The 21474-nt window shown below is 32.8% G+C and overlaps 1 protein-coding gene across 1 annotated transcript; it reads right to left on the reverse strand.

The window, feature by feature from the left end:
- Window positions 1–6102: 6102 nt before the first annotated feature.
- On the reverse strand, window positions 6103–20992 carry LOC145692821 (inositol oxygenase-like). Its single transcript, XM_081768312.1, has 6 exons — window positions 20835–20992; window positions 15712–16110; window positions 13320–13456; window positions 10866–11000; window positions 8335–8430; window positions 6103–6621 (listed from the first exon to the last, which is right to left on the reverse strand). The coding sequence occupies exons 1-6, from the start codon at window positions 20844–20846 to the stop codon at window positions 6513–6515; spliced, it is 888 nt and encodes a 295-aa protein (XP_081624438.1). The 5' UTR covers window positions 20847–20992; the 3' UTR covers window positions 6103–6512.
- Between the last annotated feature and the right edge of the window lie 482 nt (window positions 20993–21474).

Raw genomic sequence — 21474 nt, forward strand, 5'->3', positions numbered from 1 at the left:
TTGTTTGATTACTTGTCCAATATAGCTCTTGAATTAAAAAAAACAGTAAATATGTTGTTGGCCTATTCATCGACTTATCCAAAGCTTTTGATACAATTGATCATGCTATTCTTTTAAGCAAGTTGTATGCTTATGGTATTAGAGGAGTAGCTCACAGCTGGTTTCTCTCTTATTTATCCAGTAGGCAACAAGCGGTACAAATATCAAAATTAGCTGCAAATGGGTTTCAGACAACTTGTTCGTCTTTATCAACTGTAATCAGAGGTGTTCCTCAAGGTTCCATTTTGGGTCCTATTCTCTTCCTGATATATATAAATGACTTGTTAGAATTTATGCATCCAGCAAAATGTATTCTATATGCTGATGACATCAGTATGATAATATCAGGAAAATCAATAGAAGAAGTTGAGAGGAAATCTAACATTTTTAAGGAGAAATTAGTAAAATGGTTAACAGCGAATAGATTTATTATAAATCATGATAAATCGATCCTCTTAAATTTTCATTTTCCAGGAAAACCGCGTATATCACCTAGAATAAAAATATCTTCTAACTTACTCCAATATTCTTGCATAACAAAGCTTTTAGGTGTAATCATAAGTGATGATCTTTCATGGTCTGCTCATATCTCCACTTTAAACAAGAAACTAAGTAGCGTGTGTTTTGCCTTATACAAACTTCAAGGTACTGTGTCGAGAGAAGCACTTCTTAGCTTTTACTATGCCAAGTTTAATTCATTAATTAACTTCGGCATAATACACTGGGGATCTGTTGAAAATAGTTTAAACACTTTCCGATTGCAAAAGAAAGCGATTAGAATAATTTTTGGATTACCCACAAAATCGACATGTAAAAAGGTTTTCATAGAAGCAAATATTTTAACACTCCCCAGCTTATATATATCTATAAATCTATTCTTTTTATTGTGAAAAACAAGCATCTTTTTATCTTTAACAAAAATGTTCATAGCCATAATACAAGACAAGGTAGTGACATCTTTGTGATGCATAAAAAATATGCTAATATAAGCAAAACCGTGTACATGAATTGTGTCAGATTGTATAATAAACTTCCTCTGTACTTGAAAAATATGACCAATGTTTCCCTTCTTAGTAAGACTTTATATAATCTATTCACTGAGAAGTGCTATTATACAATTAAAGAATATTTAAATGACTCATTAACTGAAGAGTTGGTAACAGATACTTACCCGTGAGTACATGTCTGGTGTGGTACAAACAGTTACCTAATTAGATGTAAATTGTCATGTTTTTATACTTAATATATCCTATTATGTGGTTTTGGAAATATGCATGATGTATACCTCTGGTACTTGACAATATTGTATGTTTTTTTTTTCTTTCTTTTCTTTCTGACAACTGTAACGCTTACATGAAAATTTCTCATGCTTTGTAAGCTAATGAAGCAGGCAAATAAATGAAATGAAATGAAATGAAATGAAATCAGCCCCTCTAAACGACCGGACATCAATTATGCTAGATTGCCTTCTTCTATCTACTAAAACGTGATCAATTTGATTATGTGTTTTCCCGTCTGGTGATGTCCAAGTCTATTTATGAATGTCGCGATGTGGGAATTTTGTACTCTTCACGATTAGGTTTTTGGATGTTGCAAAATTCACGAGTCTAACACCGTTGTCATTACTTTCCTTATGCAGACTTTCGTTCCCTATAATCGGTTTGAAAATATCCTCTCGTCCTACCTTCGCATTGAAATCCCCTAATGGAATTTTCATATGGTATCGCGGGAGTTGGTCAAATATCCGTTCTACTTCTTCGTAAAAACTGTCTTTTATATCGTCATCCTTATCTTCAGTTGGGGCATGTACATTTAAAACAATAATATCACACCACCGTCCCTTAAGAGTAATAAAAGCAAGTCTGTCAGTAACAAATTCAACTCGTTTAATTGCTGGTAATATACGTTTATGAACGAAAAACCCTGTTCCTAACTGGTGATTTTTATTTCCTTCCCCGTAAAAGAACGTAAAATTTCCGGAATTCTCAGATCCATTTCCTTCCCACCTAACTTCCTGAACTCCTACTACGTCCATCCTGTATTTCTCTAACTTCATTATATCATTGCGGTTCTATTATAATATGAAATAAAGAAACGTATTGACACAGTTGAGTTATTAACTTAGAAATTCATTCTTCTCCCAGTTTTAAAATTTCGTTCTAGTGCTCTGACCACAAATTCATCAGAAAGAAAGCTTTAGTGAACTATTGTCCCAAAAACTTTTGTTCCGACTTGCTTTAAAAAGAACATCGCCTACTCGTGTCATTGAAAGTTCATTAGGCCATGCATTGGAAATTACGTAAGAACATTTTATGTATTATTACCCAGTTTTTTTTTTTTTTTTTTTTTGGCATTGTGTTTTACTGGGAAGATTTCCTCGACGATAGAGAATTGTGACGTCACCTTTCACGTCATTTAATGCGTAATATTGTACTCTGTAACTTGCAACTAAATTGAAGCAAAACACAACATAATCGACATTTGGTCAAAGATCAACCTTATTTATCACTTGGGCGAAGTTACAGCACTCTCTTTGTCCTCGAAAGATTTTCTTTCAACATGTATGATTGCCAACAAAAAAAGATAAAACTCTTTTTTTCTTTTGTCAATAGATAGAACGTTGCACGTGACCAGGGCTCTCCATTTGGTGAATGATAAGTATTACACGTTTGATTTATTTGTGCAGACTGCAAGATGGCGAATTAATTTGGTTGTTTACAAGTGACGTCAGACTTCTGCCAGTGTTGTAAGCACCTACTACTTTTAAGTGACATTTCTTTCATGTGCATTAGGTTTTTAACAAGACGAGAAGAATAAGTCGAACCTAATGAAATTTGTATGAGACAGTTGTGTATAATACATACTTTAAACCGTTTTGAGCTGAATATCTGAAACAATTTAACATAAGAATATCCGAACTAATGAAAATAGTCAGCCCAATCTTGATTTTTCGTGCGTAAAGTAACTTTAGGGCACAAACATTTAATGGTAGTCGAAACTATTTATTTCGGCCAATGAATCTTCATTTTAAATTCAACTAGGTCTACAATTTATGATTGCTGATTTCGTTGAATTCAACCAATCAATATTCATCGTATACTCAACGTTTATATTTGGTAGTTAAGTTGAAAACTTGTCAATTTGGTTGCTTTTCTGGTGAAAATCTTTTTTTTTTTTTTTTTTTTTTTTTTTTTTTTTTTTTTTTTTGCAAAATACAGAGGAAAAACGGACATAATCAATGTATTAGTAACCTTTGAAAAAATTATGGTTTTACAAAAAAAAAAAAAAAAATCAACCACTAGCCAACACATTTAATTTCTTGGGATACAACTGTAAAACAGTTTAGATGGCTTTTAACTTAATTGTCCTACAATGAAAAAAAAAAGAAAAGAACTAATTATCAAAGAACATTTGAAAAATGCATTAACAGTGTAAGGGTTTTCTTCTTTACCAAATTTTAATTCTTTAGTTATACATAGTTATCTGCTGGGGGTTTATCCAATATTATTTTATATGGTAATATTTTTGGTAGCTTCAGTTTCCTCTTCAGATTACCACAATATAATACAATTACACAACATAATAAGAAACCGAAAATCGAACTATGTCTACTGATTTTTATTGCTCTGATACAGGGTGGTCCAAAAGTAGGTATACAGAACCGTACTGATCAGCTCATTGCATTTTATATTATTTCTTATTGCTATCCATCAGGTAGACTTAGTTTCTTTATTATTTGTTCTTCATATCCTTTTACTTATACCTTAAGCTCGGAACAACCGAAGCAAATAAACCCATAAACTAGAATGTTATACTTGATCAAAGCACAGAGGAGTATATCTACTTTTGGGGCACCCTGTATTCTTGTAACTCTGTAAAATGGTGTAAGGAACAGCTCATACTTATTATTGCACCCCAACCAGACATTGACCAACGGGATACAGGATTGTGTCTACGATATCATGCTTTATCATTAATTTCTTTATTCTATTCGTTTCGATAAGGCGTTATTCAGGGAATTTCTTTTGGTCATACTTGATTTAATTCCATATGGAGCATAGGCTGTGTATGAAGACGTCGCCATCTGATCCAGTTGGTGGTCAATCTCTTGATATCTCTCCAGCTTTTTTCCTAATTTCCGTTCCAGTTCTTCTTCTTATCATTTATGTCTTGATCTACCCTCTTCTTTGATTTTCCTGAGGACCCCAGTTCAAACGCTTGCTTTCATATCTTCGGTGTGCAGAGTTGTCTAATTTCTAATAAGCGATTTCTTTTTCATTCGAAAATTTGTTATTGTTAATCCGTCACTGATGTTTTTTAAACTTAAATTATCGACCGATTTTAATGCTTATTTCATTTTTTTTTTTTCAGCATGTGCTTGGTAGTGATTTTATGAGTTTTAACGAAGTTGTTCAATGCAATTCGAGAATTACTTCTTTTTTCGTAAACGGTTCATAGCATCAGTTACAGCTCTCTTCACGTAAATAAAATTCAATCATTCGTTCAACGTCTCGTGATTACGACTTCTATACTAAACTATACTTGTACTAAAGCGTAAGTGAACGATCGTGGCAGAAAACTATGAACATCATGTCCAATACGGGCTTTATAGTAGAAATTAGGGTTACAGTGTAGCACATAGGCGGAGTTATGGGGGGCATAGGGGGAATTGCCCCCAACATTTTGACAAAGAATAAAAATGCCACCTATAAGACCCTTCAATTCTGATTTGTATTTACCATGCCCCCCAGCAGATAAAAGGACGTCCCCCAGGAGAAAATTCCTAACTCCGCTCATTAGGGGTGCGCACGAGACAAGATTTGTGGCTGTCTCGTCTCGAAAATGTGCTGTAAAAGTGATGTCTCGACTCGAAAAATGTATATTTCTTTATTGGAAGAGCTGTGTCTCGACTCTAAGTTTGTCAGGAAAATCCTTTCTCGACTTGTCTCGTGCGCATCCCTACCGCTCATGGTGTAGCATTCCTTTGAAACATTCTGGTTCATTTTAGATTATTGAAAATGTTTTCTTCATTCATCCCATGAAGAGGTTTGATATTATCTTGAACGAAGATTGGATTATTTTCCTCAGAATATGTAGCACATTTAAAGAAGAGCTTGAAAATATTCCTTGTAAAATGTTATTTTCAGTGTAAATGATTAAATGATCTAAAAGCATACTGCCTCCTAAAATATATCTCAATTTTTATATTATGTAATTTAATGCCGTACCTAGAATTATATTTTTCGGAGTCTTTATGAAAAAAAAAATATAAATTGCTATTCTAGAATAAAATGTGAAATTAAGGTATCTCAGTGGCTAAAAACTGAATTTATATAAATATAAATTCTATCCGATCATTTTCGTCACAACACAGTTTCTTGTATTACATGTATGCAGATGTCTCAATGAGATATTCTGGATAACCGATATATGTTCGTATGTTTAGCCATATTGTGATTCATAATCTGTAATCAGCGTCTCTAATATATATATATATATATATATATATTAGAAAATAGATATACTAAAATGTAATGTAAGTTAGTAGATTTATTTATGCATGTATTATGAGCATTTATAATGCGTGCGCAACCATTTTTTGACAGTACCCTACAATACAAGAGAATTACACATCAGTAGCTACTAATTAATTCTTTACAGGTACCTATAAACTGAACTTTAAGAAGCAAATAATATATTTAAATTTTTGACGAAAATCTAAGCAAAGTAAGACATTTATGTCAATACCCTTGTGTTATAGTTTCGGCAATGATAAATTGCTGAAAGTTTAACAATCAATATCCTTGTGTTACTGTTTCGGCAATGATATATTGCTGAAAGCGTAAGATAAAATTATTGATATCAGTTTTCACATTTTGATTTTTTACTTAATTTAGTTTCAAAATATAGTTATTAAACATTTATAAGTGTGTTTTGTTTATAATTTTATTTTCTATTTGCGAAGTTCAAAAGGTAACATAACTCACAAATGTTTATCTTTAAAAAATAACTAACCACCGCTGCATAATATACAAGGCTATAATAAATGAATACAAATACATGTAAAAGATAAAGTTTTATTTACAAAATAGTTTATATGTATAATACATATATATAATATATATATACACATGATACAACTAGATATATTTTTTTTATCAAAAATTAATCAAACATTGTTTGAATTACAAATATTACTACCATATAGTACAAGTACGTAGATAGCAATTATAAATTAAACAAAAAATTATCAACATTACATCAATATCTCATTATAAATAATACACTCCCATAATTCCTTCTGTTAATGAATAGTTTCTAAATTGCTTTTTCATTTCTATTTACTGGATCTACCAGTAAAAATTTTTTAACAAACATTTCACTGTGTTTACTGGATCAACCAGTAGATTGTTCTATTCACTTGTCTTCTTCACACTTTTTGTACTGTTTCAAAGGTTTGTTGGTGTTTTCTTTTACCAGTAGAGTGTTCCTGGAATATATTTGTCGATTAAAGATTGGTAGTATGGCGTCAGAGCTTCGATATCGGGCATTTCAGTACATTTTGTGTACAAGTCGTACTTGCTGTAATAAAACAAAAAAAGAGTATAATTAATATCTCATCATAATGTGACTCAGTTCTAAGAAGTAATTCTAGGCATATGATGTCATCTTCTGTTTTTACGAGATGATTAATTGCATTTATTTTACGAACTAACTTTATAAAATCTATACTAATAATCGATTTTCTCCATATATTTCAACAAAATTATATTTATTATAATTTAGAGACCTCGGTGGCTCAGTGGTAGAGCGCTCACCTCTGGTGCATGGAATCCTTTGTTCAATTCCAGCTTGCGCCGTGACCCTTGTGGTGGACAAACACCATGTGCGTGGGCTTTTTTCGGGGTTTTCCCATTTCCTCCCACTTTCTTTCTTCCACCATTTCATTCATTTCTCAACATCACCGTCTCTTTTAGCCTAGCCAGCATAACCGTGGGACGTAAAACTTAAAAGATTTCATTTCATTTGATTCCACTACAATCTTTGAGAATTTAAGCTATTCTAAGTTTGCATAATATTCATGAAGTTTTAGTGACCTCCTATCTATTTTTTTTTTTTTTTTTTTTTTGTCATTTTCGAAACATGATTTATTTCATTCAAGTTTTTTTAATTTACTTTTCCCAGTTATTATAATAATAAACTTTCTGGAATCAGTTATTCAAACATCGTAAAAAGTCTTGTCGTCATATTTAAAGTAAATATATTGTTATTTCCTTTTTAACATAATAGTGAACATGATGGCTCAGTGGTAAAGCTTGTCCGAGAGGTCCTTGTGGTTCGAACCCAGGCCATGTTAGTTTATGGTGGACAACATCGTGTCCGAGGGGTTTTCTCAAGTTCTCCCGTTTTCTTGTACATTCTTGCTTCATCAATTCTTCGATAAACATTCTACAGTGCATAACCGTGGAACGTAAAACCAAAAATTGAATTTCTTTTTAAACAAAATGTTTACTTCAGTCAACCGAGATCCAAAAAAATAAAAATATTACTTGCTTGAAAACCTTCTTCAATCATTTCATAAATCTTTACTTGTAAAAAAAAGAATACTGATATGATTGAGCATGACCAGATGAAAAATTTATCATATTGCTCTATTGTATTGAATAATTTTAATGTGTGTATGTTTTCATTATCATGTGTGTATGGAGAAAACGTTAATTAATCAACAAAATTTTCTTCTTCTTGTACATTTACGAAATTATAATTTTATAAAACGTATTTTGTGAATACTAAAACATTTAATGCACTGCACATGTTCAAGTATAATAATTTAATGATTTTATATTTAAAATGATAAATGAAAACAAGATTTGTTCAGAATTAATTTAGAAGTTTAAATTTAACAAAATCTAATTAAGAACATCGCCATATTATACCCTTTCTTATCATAAATAATCTCTGCCAACAAACGTTAAATTCGGTTAAATCGAATATTTTTCCTTGTTTCTCCAGGACGGAGCTACTTAAAAGAGATGTAAGGGTTTCTTTGTTTATTTAATTCTATCGGTACAATACTAAAATTGATCCGTTACACAGTATTTAACTCACTGATACTACTTTCTAAATACATAATTTGCTGTTTAAAGTTATTAAATAAATTTTGAAGGCTTAAAGTGTATTCTGCTTTCTGTTAGATATTTACTTCAGGTAAACCATTATTTTCAATTTAACCGTTCTAAATATCTTATTATGTTTGCCTTCACTTCTCTTTTTGAATTGATGTGATCTACTTACTTGAATTCCCAAACTAGAGGTAACATCTTCATGTCCTTCTCATCACAAAGATACATATAATCACGTCCTGCGTGCCATGGGTAGAATGAATGGTACCTGCAATTACAGGAAAAAAAAAATATCATGTAAGTATAATTAATCAACATACGTCCAGGTTTTTTTAAAGTCTTCCACATTTTGTTAACATTAATTCATTAGCAATGTGTTTAATTTTTTCTATCTTCTAACGAAAACATATTTCACATTGTTTTCATAGTAATGAACCATAATTATACAGAACGTTCATATGCACATTGTTATGTAAGTCCTTATAATACTGCCACTACAGTATTTGTATGAACATATTCTACTTCTGTATTCACAGCTCTGTATTTTTTGGATCAAAGGATCCAATATATTTCAGGCAAAAATATTCTTTTAAGCTTTATATCTCAAGGACTAGATATAGTGTAGCCAAACCCAAACTATCGCTTAACTCGTCAGTATGATGTGGTTATTCCGTAAAAAAGTATGAAAACTCGATTTAGGGTCGTTCAAAAATTTTGTGGTCCCTGATCCAAAAACTAATTATTGGCAAAGTTCGAAATCTTTTGATGCATTTTTTTGGATCATTCCCAAAATTTTTGGCTAAGATCGCAATCTTTTGATCCATTTTTTTTTGATCATTCCTAAAATTTTTCTTTAAATATAGTTTACTTTTCTTTTTATTAGTTAAAACTTACTTCAATAATCTTTATATGTTAGTTTTCATTTGTAATTTTTCATTTGTTTTTGTAACTTCATGCTTGTAACTTTCTTGCTCTTCTATATTTAAAAAATGAGTTTACTTTCGTCATGATTGCGATGTTTTCTTTTTATTATTATTAATTTTGTATTTCAGTTGTTTTGTATAATCTATTATTGTTTGTAATTGTTTTTCTCGTAAGATATTTGAACAGTAAAGGATTAGGTAGTGAAGGCATAACTATCTCTTCTATTTTAACAAAAATATTTGAATTCCAATTTTAAAAAGATTGATCTAGTATTCGAAATAAAATAATATTGAAGTCTCGAATTTATTTGAATATCCTTTCTAATAATAATAAAATCAATTTTAAATATTAAATGTGACAATGTTATTCATAATCAGCGTTTTGCTTTACGTTCTTATATGACAACGAAGTTATGAAGAATATCATATCTAAATTATCGTTGATTTCTTACTAACCTGTAAACATTTGTAATTATAAGAATAAATTATTCCTACTATTAAGAGGCATAACCACTGCGAAATTAAAATACCGCTAATTTTACACTAATTATGTGATATCTTCAAATAGATAAAAGATAATCGAAAAGTAGAACAAGAGCTCCCTAGACAATATTATTTTACATGAGATACCGTTATTACGACTTACTCATCTGCTTTCGATTTCCAGCCATTTACAAAATCGGCATTTATTATCGCGTTTATAAATAACTGCAAATGGAAAGCTACTAGGTGACTCGTGATAACGGTACCTCATGCAAAATAATATTGTCTAGCGCGCTCTTGTTCCACATTTCTATTATATTTTATCAATTTGAAGATATCACATAATTACTGTAAAATTAGCGGTATTTTACTTTCACAGTGATTAGGTCTCTTAAAGTTGGATCCAACTTGATGTATGAAGCTAGGCAGAGTACTTTATTACGAATGCAGTTCCCCACTCTAATTTTTTACCACTAAATAAACATTTTATAATTATAGAAATATCTATTTCCTAATATTTTTCCATATGAATACCTGATTTCTAAGGGCTGGAACGCTCTGGACACAATTGCAATAAAATGGCTTCATTTCTAATATACACGTAAACTATTTTTGTTGATAAGAATAAGGAAAAGAATATTTTGTACAAAACATTATCATAGAACAATACATATTTAACAGATATCTATTAGATGATGATATAATTAACCTACAGACCCACATTACTTACAAATAGATCTGTGTGTGTCTCATAATGATATTTGTACAAAATATTCGTATTTTTTGCTATCATTTAAAAAATACACATTTTTAGTCGATGTTAGGAACTGTGAGGTTTTTCTACTTTAATTCCACCATGGTACTGAAAGGTATAGGCTTTTGAACATTAAGAAAATAGCCACAAAACATACAGACAGATATACTATATAAAAATGGACACTTTTCGAAGATAGTTCTAAGTTACTTATATCGAACTTTTGTAACGAAACTTTTCGAATGGTCAAAAAGCATTACTAGCAGTGTTTCTTCCAGACATGTTTTTGGAGTGGCACTACCCCCCCCCCCCGGAGCTCTGAGAGTGCCTTCCCTGGATGAGACCAAAATAATACATCTATAATATAATAATAAATAAAATAGTACCAGCAGTACCCCCCGGAATAGTACGTGTGCCGCTCCCCCGGAACATTTTCTGAAAGAATGACTGATTACTAGAATCGTTAAAGATTGGCTTTTATTAAAAAAATAAAGTAAGAGTGTTCTCTAAAATAACTACTTGATTAAAAAAAAAATAGATTACCTAATGATGTAAAGAGCCTCTTCCGGCAATGTGCTTTTGTTGTGCTTGAGTACTCGGTACATATATTCGTCGTGGCCCCATGACATCAAAACATTGCTAAGTCCACAGTTGGGGGTGTACATTCCAAACTTGGTGCTGTAAATTAAAAGTTAAAAAAAAAAAGTGAGAAGGGGTAAAAATACATCTCAAATAAAATTTACCTGAAATAAGTACAACTCTGAAAACATTATTTGAAATATGTTTAAAAATTAAAATTTAGGAATGAATGATAGTTTTAGGTTACTATGCAGTGGCGTATTTAGGGGGGCTTCCTGGCTTAAGCGCCCCCGAAATCTTACTTACTATAGCAAAGTATATGAAATATCTTTCAGAATTTTTACATTTTCAGGCAAATTTTCCCCCGAAAGTTAGTAAAGCCCCCCAAAACAAAAAAGTAAATACGCCACTGTACTGTGTGTATCACATTAACCATAGTATACACTGTTCTCTATTTAGTGCCATAGCAAAAGGATTAAGGGTAGGTATGCTTTAGTATCTGTTTCACATTAATAAGCGCCGTGGTTTTAAGCCTGCTTTCATTTACCACGATAAGACGGATAATTTATTAGAAAGTCGTAATAATCCATATAATGGTATCTTTACAAAACATATTCTATATGGAAAATAAACATCGCGTTTACAAACAATCTTCTCTTGTTTCAATAGCGGAGACTGGTGGTTCTTAACTTAATTCATATCACGACCCCATATTATCATAACCTCTAGCCATGGACCCCCTTATAATTTCTGGTTTGTAATAAGCTTGTGTGGTATTTTTAAAACACCTATTGGGAGATCTCACGATATACATCTATTTCTATAATAGTAGAATCCATTTCTTGTATAAAGTGGATACAGTAACTTCCATAAAAGCGAAAGGATTAAAACCAAATTTGGTTAGTTCATTCATATTACAAACATCAAATCCGATCTGTCATACTGTTTCAAAATGAAGGCTATTTGAAAATTTTAAAACTTTATAACTCTTTTAATTTTGGGCCATATGATAAAAAAATAAAATGATTTCTAATTTTGCTTAAAACAACCTGAACAGTTGTTAAAAAAAAAAAAACTATTGAGTATTTCAAATGACTTGATAATCTGCGTTACAAAAATTGAACCGGACATTGCCGCACTAGTGCAATCACACCATGTTCAGGTATCTATCTCATTAGCTTTCAATTTTAACTGCATTTCAATATGCAGGTTTTATTGTATTTGTATTTTTCTGGTATTTGAGTATGCAGTTCTGATTAGTTTCATATCGTGCTTCTTTCATTGAAATTGATTTTTTAAACAACTCTGCACCTGTTGAAAATGTTTAGTAAAGCTATTTTTTTTTTTTTTTTTTTGGTTCTTAACAGCACGTATAAAAATAAATATGTGCCTTTCCCATGAAACTCTCTCTCGTCCCCCAGGTTCAGAAACCCTGGTGTAGATTTAATACGTTAGTGTGATTTTCAAAAATAAATAATTTCGTGTTTAAATCCATACTGACCATTTCGAGCTGACTGTTTAGATTTTATGTATCCTTGTTTTATCCTCACTCTCACGAATGTGTGACATAATATTATGTTTCAATTGTTTTTTTTTTCTAAATTGATCCTTCTAGCGCAACAAATTCGAATGTGCCTTCCTTGATTTATATTTCAATAATTGTTATATGTATTTTTTGTGTACTTATTTTTTCTTCCATATTTGTTTGAAAATGAAATCTTTGAGTTTTACGTCCCACGATTATGCCGGTTAGGCTAAAGGAGACGGTGATGATGAGTAATGAATGAAATGGTGGAATGAAGAAAGTGGGAAGAAACGGAAGAACCCCAAGAAAACCCACGCACACGGTGTTTGTCCGCCACAAAGTTCACTTGGCGGGGACTGGGATCAAACCCAGGACCCCAAACACCAGAGGTAAACGCTCTACCACTGAGCCACCGCGGCCCTTTATATTTGTTTGGTTTAACTAATTCTTCCAATATATTTTATTTTATTAGATAATCTAATGTAGAAAATCTGAAGAGTGGAAGAGAAAGTATCTCAGCTATAAAACAATAAAATATTCTGGTTCTAAAAGTTGTTGGTTGCATGCCCGGCCGTATGAGTTAGTAGTGGAAAACGTTGTGTCTGTACGGGTTTTGTGTTCAACCAATAGCTTGATCCTACCAACTGTTTATTTATCCTCTATTTGATTTAATAATCCTATTCCTTTTAGTCTACTATGAACAAGAAAGATTATACAAAAGAATTGACTTAATTTAATCCAAATAAACAAATTAATAATAAACGAACTTAAAGACAGATTTAGTACACTAGCCGAGCATTAATTCAGATTAGAAGCGTAACTGTACATACTATAATTAAGAAAATGATTTAATTGGTAGGACTACTATATAGTGACGTTAAACATATCCTTACTTGTATCGTGGATTTCTTCCATCGGGATTATCCATAAAGCTTGTTTCCCTGTAGACAATAGAGTCAGCCCATGCACAGCCCACTGGGAAGGTATCGCCCACGATAGCCCATTGTGGTTCGTCGTAGAATGCCATTACCTTTGAAAATCAAATGTTTATCATTGAGCTACATTTGAAGGATAAATCAATTAATTAATGAAATTATCAAATGTTTACATTCTTTTTATAATTACACAAATGAATTTCTGCCTGGAAATTACTGGGTAAAGTATATATATCCTTCAAATAAACCTGCGAACACACACACAGGATCAAATTTACTGTAACTGGTAACAGTGCTGTAAGCAAAATGTCATCAAGTGGAGTGCAATCACCTGATTTTTGTATATACAGTTGGTATCTCCTCTCCTGTGAGACTGTCTTCTGTTCTGAACTTGGATCCTTAAGGGTCTTCACTACAGCCAAATTAAACTACCGCTAATTTTAGAGTTTTTTTCTGTAATATCTTCGAAACAAATAAAAATATTCGAAAAGTAGAAACGTAGTGAACTAGACAATACGATTTTGCGTGTGATACCGTTATCACAACTCATCTATCTGCTTTCGATTTGTAACTGTAGAAGGATTTAGCATTTTTTGCGGGTTTTGTAAATAGTGGGATACTAAAAGCGGATAGGTGAATTGTGGTAAAGGTATCACATGCAAAATCATTTTGTCTAGTTCACTATGTTTCTACTTTTCGAATATTTTTATTTGTTTTGAAGATATTACAGAAAAAAAAAACTAAAATTAGCGGTAGTTTAATTTCGCTGTAGGGAAGACCCTTAACACAAGCAGGACAGGTATTTCAGGAATTAAATAGTTAATCACCAACGAAGATTGCCAGCTCGTGGAAGGTAACCACTTCAAGATACTCCTGTTTAAGAAGTGCAACTTATCAGCATATAAATAAAATAGTACAGCTTGATTGAGCTTCGTCTGGTTTTATTGTCATCTTCCTTTTGTACTGTTTTGCAATAATGTTATTAAACCAGCACAAAATTTAACCTTCTTCCTAGAAACATCAAGTGCAGCGTCAGAATTAACATACTGTACGTGTTCCTGCGGCAGTTCCTCGTCAGTATAACTTCGAAACAATGTGAGCGAATTCTCCATACTACACAGCACATACAACATATACATATCTAACGGTATGAGACCCGCGGTACGTATGTATACCAACTTAACTGACAAATTTGAAATATATGTAATAATCTGGCTAAACACATGATTAATATGTATAAAAAGGAAACAGATGTAAACAAGATTGATAGGTATTTTTCACTTTGGATGGAATTTCGATCCGGAGGATTGAAGGTAGCATAACTTTTACTTATTCCTGTATTTTCTTACACATTTCCACAACACATAACATAATTTTAAAACATTATTTACGAAAATTTCAACGTTATTCTATATTTTCCCACTTTATACGTGTAAATATATTATGTAATTACAGATATTTCAAAATCTGTTTATATGTTATCAGGAAAACTTGTGACGAACTAATTTTGTATATTTCTTTTTACAATTTTTAATAAATAAAAATGAGGAATTCTGCTTCCAGAATTCTCCGAACACGCATATAATAACTTGCGTACAGATGAGTCTTATGGGACAACTCTAATATCAACAGTTTTAACAGCAAACTGTCTGGCCTCTCATTTGCTAGCAGCATTTAAAGGGAACTTGGAGCGCCGCCTTCAAATGCCAAGATGTTTGTCACGCCGTTTACATGCTCCCACTTACATGTAATTGAGTGGCAGTCAACTTTAGCCCAATATAATTCATATTTGAAGTTCACATATAACAAGTAAGTGCTCTTCTGTTGGCGGCTATATTGTATTTCTTACTTCAATTCGCGTTTTTTTTTTAATTTTAATTTTTTTTTTTATTTAAATGGGGTGCTCAAAGTGATTTTGACTTTTTCCCTTAAAAATATCAAAAGTTAAACGCCGCTTCTGGTATTTTAAAGTATTGTTTGGGGGTTGCGGTGTCTCAGTGGTAGAGCACTGATGCATGCGGTACCTGGTTCGACCCTCGGCTAAGTAAGTTCGTGGTGGACGATATCGTGTCCGTAGGTTTTCTATGGGTTCTCCCTTTCCTTCCACATTCTCATTCCACAAAATCTTCATCATTTACTTGCTTTAAATCATCCGTCTCCCTTAACTTAAAGGGCATAATCGTCGGACATTAAATTGAAAGATTTTAAAGTAATATGTAAATCTAACTTGTTTCTTAAAAAAATGTAAGCTTTTTTATCTCAGAAGCTCAGTTACATTAAATCTATGCTATTTAATTAGTTCCTTTTTTTTAAAAAAAAAATCTTTTTAATATTTAAGCAAGCATCTCACCTTTCCTAAATCATGTATAAGTCCAGTAAGATGAAACCAATCCAAGTCGGGATGGTCAGCTCTTATCCGCTCAGCTGTTTGAAAGGCGTGGACGATGTTAGGAATATCAACATCAGGATCACTCTCGTCCACAAGGTCATTCAGCTTCGTCAGGGCTTCCATAATTGTAGCACGGAACTTGTCAAAGCGTGTCCAATTCTCGATTTGACTCTTGACGAACGCAACTGTCTGATTGGTGTGCATGTCCAAGTAGGTTCGTCGGACTCTTTCCTTAATTGGATCCGAGTCGTCGATGGTATAATCTCTGAATTGGCCCACAGGTTTCTTGGCGAATGAGGGCTCTGGTCGGAGAATCTCCGACGGGTCGATGTAGCTCAGATGTTCAAAAGTGATTGGCCGCTGTAAATATAATAAACAAAAGAGTTTTGTTATTAGAATGTTTATATTACGTCACTTTTCTCCTAGTTAGAGTTAAATTTTCCAACTTGAAATTCACAATTTTTCATAGCTCTGAAATTTAGTATGGATATCTAAACTCGATGACAAAATAATATGTTCACATAACTTAAGTTGTAGCTTATTGATTTATGTAAAATTAATGATTTGGAAACAATCACCGAGCGCTCCCTGCTTACGAACGAGTATTGCGTACGAGAGAAGAAGTTTCCCATCCAATTTCGTATCGATTCTGATCTCGCCAACGAGACGAAACAAGAAACATGATAATTAGGGCAACCCAAAAGCATAGCAGAAATTTACACATATGGTTGGTACCTTGAACATGGTTGTGGTTTTCTAAAAGTCCAGAAGAAACTAATTTTAAAAGCATAATAAAGCATAAATTTAGAAAATAAAGCATAATTTAAAATATATACCACAATTCTTGGAAAATTCTGTTTAACTACAAGTTTAACATATTGTATTAATATTTTTAAAAACCAATATTTACAACATAAAATGTTTGAGAACATAACAATGCAACAATGAAAAGCTTATTTTTATTTATGAAAACTTTTTGGTGTAATCCTTTGATGTGTAGAAAAGAAAAAAAAAGGAAAAGAAGAAAACTTTCCGCCAGCAACGAATAGTACACGAGAACTCCACACTATATTGTTAAGTGTAACTCTTGAACTTGAGCACTTTCTGTACTTTTTGGTGGCATCTTTTACTTTCCCTTTCTTATATATATGCGCCTCTAAGGCGCACACAAGTGATAGAAGAAACTGACTCGAGTAAAGAATATATTTTTACAATGCATTAAATAGAAAGTTTATTAAATATGAAAGAAACTGATTACATAAAATATTAATAAATAGATCAATATACTGTATTTAGAATATTTAATCTATAGTAAATATTATACATTCTACACGATTAATATAAACGATGATTGAAATTAACAATAAAGCATAATAAAGTATAATTTGAAAAAATAAAGCATAATTAAACAAAAATAAAGCATAATGAGGATTGCTCTAATGATAATTCTCGTCTCATTTTCGACATAAGGCGAGAAATTTCATTAATCTCGTGGCAACACTAGTTCACCCAAGTCCAAGGGCGCCCATGTTGTGGTTTCCAAGGGGGGGGTAAGTATAAGCGACGTTTCAAAAATAGTTTCAAATTTTGCTGTAACTAATGTAAAAATTCTATTGGATTTTCGATATTCTGAAGTAAAATTTCCTCTAGGGGGTAAGCGCCCCACCTTGCTCCCCCTGATGGACGCCCTTGCCCAAGACTTAAATCTCAAGTCTTAATTTGTTATAGTGTTAAATGATTCATAATCCCGTATTAATACTATAAATTGATAAAGTGTTTGTACAAACATAATGAAGAGTATTTATCAACCTTTAAAGATACGCAAGTTACACAATACACTCCAATGGTAAATGTGATTTAAATATTGTTATATTACATCCTCAGTGGGCCTCTCCTGACACGGGATGTCATATTTCTGAATGAAATTAAGAAAAGAAAATCGTGGCATAAATTTATGTACAAAATTTGTGAAAAAATTCGAGTTGACGTGATGAGTAGAAATGAAATGTTTTATTCGATGTTCAGCGAATATGACCTAGCTATACGTTAATGATCCGTTGACGTAATATATATATATATATATATATATATATATATATATATATATATATATATATATAGTGTTGAAGAAAACGGGATAATCGAAGAAAGACGTGACATGAATAGATGTTGCTTATCACAAGCTTACACGGCCTAGGTTCGAACCAAGAACATTTCATACAGTGTTTCTTCCAGGCATGCTTTTTGGGGGAGCACTGCCTCCCCCGGAGACCAAAATAATACGTCTATAATATAATAAATAGAATAGTACCAGCAGTACCCCCGGAACATTTTTCTTCTGAAAGAACCACTGGTTTCATACCAGTATGGGCAATGTAACTATTCTAAGAGATTCTTTAAATGTTCAAGTTTTTTTTTTTTTAAATCTTAATTTGAAATCTAATAGATTTAAAACAGGTAACACTCGTAAAGCAAGAATATTTCGAAAGTCAGTTTCTTCCTTTCGTTACGATATATAATGACGCTAGATATTATATACAAGTAACATTCGTATCACATTTTATTAAAAATTCTCCTTCAAAACTATTGATTTTTTGTTATAATATACAAAAATATTTATAGTAGACGACACTTAGATCTGATCTATATTATGTCAGGAAATATGAACATTTATTATTGTAGTTGTTACACAAGATATACACTGAAGTGGTTCTGTAATGCCCCCATGAATATGCTGGACAATATGGGGATGTGTTGAAAATATTCCATTCATATTCTTTTGCTCTGTGAATAAATATATAATGTAAACATCTTCTCTATTATAGGAATACCTTCCGGCAATACCGAAATCACACTTGATTGGATTTTGAGAATAGCGTCCCTTTTAGCAGCAAGGCTATATAAGACTTGGATCTAAAGCTTAAGTGAGATCCGAACCACATGAGCTCCCACCGGGAATCGAACTCGGGTCTCCCACGCCCAAGGCGAGTGCGCTAACCGCTTAGCCACGACTGAGTTCTTCCAGGACCACATATACACCAGGGATACACGCGCTAGCCACTAGACTAGCGAGGAGGATAATTGTGGTAAGTAAAACCAAAAGATTTCATTTTAAAAACAAGACTGACAGATCTACAATTTGAGATTCAAATACTAATTACAGCTGCTTGTTCAAAATACTTTGATTTGAAGTGATTTTTAGTTTAGAGTCGCTTTCAGCAGCGAGGCTATTTGAGACGTGGACTTACAGCTTAACGTGTAATCCGAACCACATGAGCTCCTGCCGGGAATCGAACCCAGGTCTCTCTTGCTAAAGGCGCGTACGCTAACTGCTTAGCCACAAAGGAACTCTTGTTCAAAATACAGTCGACCGTTCACGTCACGATATATCACTGTCTTTGATTACTGCTAACTAGTTCATAACTTGAAATATTTCTAATGAACAACGAAGTAATTGGTTGATTTTTTAGTTTAGAGTCCCATTCAGCATCCAGGCTATATGAGAGATGGACCTACAACTTCACGTAGGATTCGAACTACATGAACTCCCACTAGAAACCGAACCCAGGTTTCCTTGCGACAAAGGCACATACGCTATCCATATTAAAACATAGGAGAAACTGGAATAAACTTCGGTTAGTACAGTAAAATGGATCGCGCAAAGAACATACGTACGTACTAACATCATAATATTATAAGATGAACTAGCAGTGATCGTAATAATAAGGCTAAAGAACTTTCTTGCAGTGAGAAAAGGTGTTCGTCATTTTATCATAGACAACCAACAAACTTTTGCTGTTGAGCAGGTTGCATAAAAGCTAGTGAATAGGATTGGATTTTAAACAGCACGTTACTTTGAAGTTATTACTCCATTAACGAACTCGCCTAGATAGTCACTCTAAATATTTATTACAAAAGAAAAAATCACTTTCGTTCAAGAGTTCGTGTGAAGTAACGGACAGACGGATAATCTTATAAAGTACCACTTAGCGTAATCCTATCAGAGTCGAATGATCTAGTCCAGACAAAGCAATATGTCCTCTTTGCATTATTGTTAGTGACGTGTTAATCAACCACATCTAACCAGTGTTAGAGCGCTTACGTCTGGTGTGTGGGGTACTTGGTACGATCTCCGGCAAAGTAAGTTTGTGGTGGACAACATCATCTCCGTGTTTTTCTCGTAGTACTCAGGTTTCCTCCCACATCCTCATTCCACCAAATCTTCCATCATCATTCACTTGTCTTAATAATCGTCTCCCTTAGCATAAAGGGCATAACGTGGGATGTTAAACTTAAATATTTCACTTTACATTATTCACATTAGGGGGCGGATCCAGGACCGACTTCTGGGGGGGGCGATGGGTTGTCATACTACATACTACTTAGAGCTACTTTTAAGAGCTTCAAACTCTGGGATGGGTTTTATTTATATATATATAAAATAAGAAAGTTTCCTCTTCTGGGGGGGGGGGCGATAGCCCCCTGGATCCGCCACTGATTCACATGGACTTTAAGTGAATTTCCATCCCACTGCCTGGACGTTAACGTCCATTTTTAACGCCAAGGCTACACGAGACTTACAATTTAAAAAGCAAGCTAAAAACCACGTACGTATGTTCTCGATTAGGATAGAACCCTGTGCTAGGTTTACAGAAAATAACGCTCGTGCTGTGCTAACTGGTCGATAGAAAGTCCTGTTTAACTGAACTTGAAAAAATATACCATTTATTAACACAGGTCGTAATTGCAAAATTTGGAAATTAACGATTTATTTTTGTAAATTAACTTTATTTTTCAAATTTAACGCAAACAAGATTCACGAATCTCAGTCAAATTAATACAAAGAAAAAAAAAATTGAGTAATTGGGAGTGGAATACTTTCGAATATGGAACTTTTAGTGTAAACGAGTTAAGAAAGAAACAGAAATGTAATTAAGAAAAAAATGTGTTGTGACAGAGAAACAAAGCTATTTGTAAAAGAAAGAGAGCGTCAGGTTGATGGAAAAGTCACAGAAAACAAATCGCGTTGTAAGAAGTAAACAGAAATAAACACTTCAGAAGGAAAGAAAAAAGTTGAAACTTACCAAAACTCTCATGGCTGTTGGAAGTAAATAATATTTCCAAAGAAACTAGTAAATCTGCTCTGAGAGATTTCTTCCCCAGAATCTTGTTCTTCTAAAGAAATTTTTGGAGTTTCTGATTCAAAACCCTTCAAGCTCTCTAGTTTATAGAGACCGCAAACAGCCTTATCGGCAATTTATGACGTAGTAGCATTCATTCACAGTATTGGCTACTCAGGCAAGATTGACCCCTAAAATATCTGTAATTTTATTGGCCATCTACGGAGGTGTGTCAAATATCTCTGACGCTATACTTGCGATATGTATTCGGCCAACACGCGTTGACTACAGTATTGGTGATTGCGTTTTCTCCTCTTTTGTTGTTTATATTTCTAGCAAACTGGTTCAAACCAGTTTCGAGTGTTACTATCAGCAAGATGTCTGTAATATGTATTTTATATAGGGTTTCGCGTGTTGTCATTCTTTTCCCGCTCACATTTGCAGATCGCGTGATCAGTTGTTAATTAGTTGTTACGAAGAACTTACTTTTTTTCTTATTACATTATAAGGTTTGGAGGAAAAAACTGCAAATCATTTAACTAGTGAAGATTCCATATGTCTCTCTTCGATCAATGGAATCAGAGGTCAACATATGATTTCATAT

Source organism: Thermobia domestica, chromosome 8 (assembly GCF_964235325.1).
Source record: "Thermobia domestica chromosome 8, izTheDome1.hap1.1, whole genome shotgun sequence".
NCBI classification, from domain to species: domain Eukaryota; kingdom Metazoa; phylum Arthropoda; class Insecta; order Zygentoma; family Lepismatidae; genus Thermobia; species Thermobia domestica.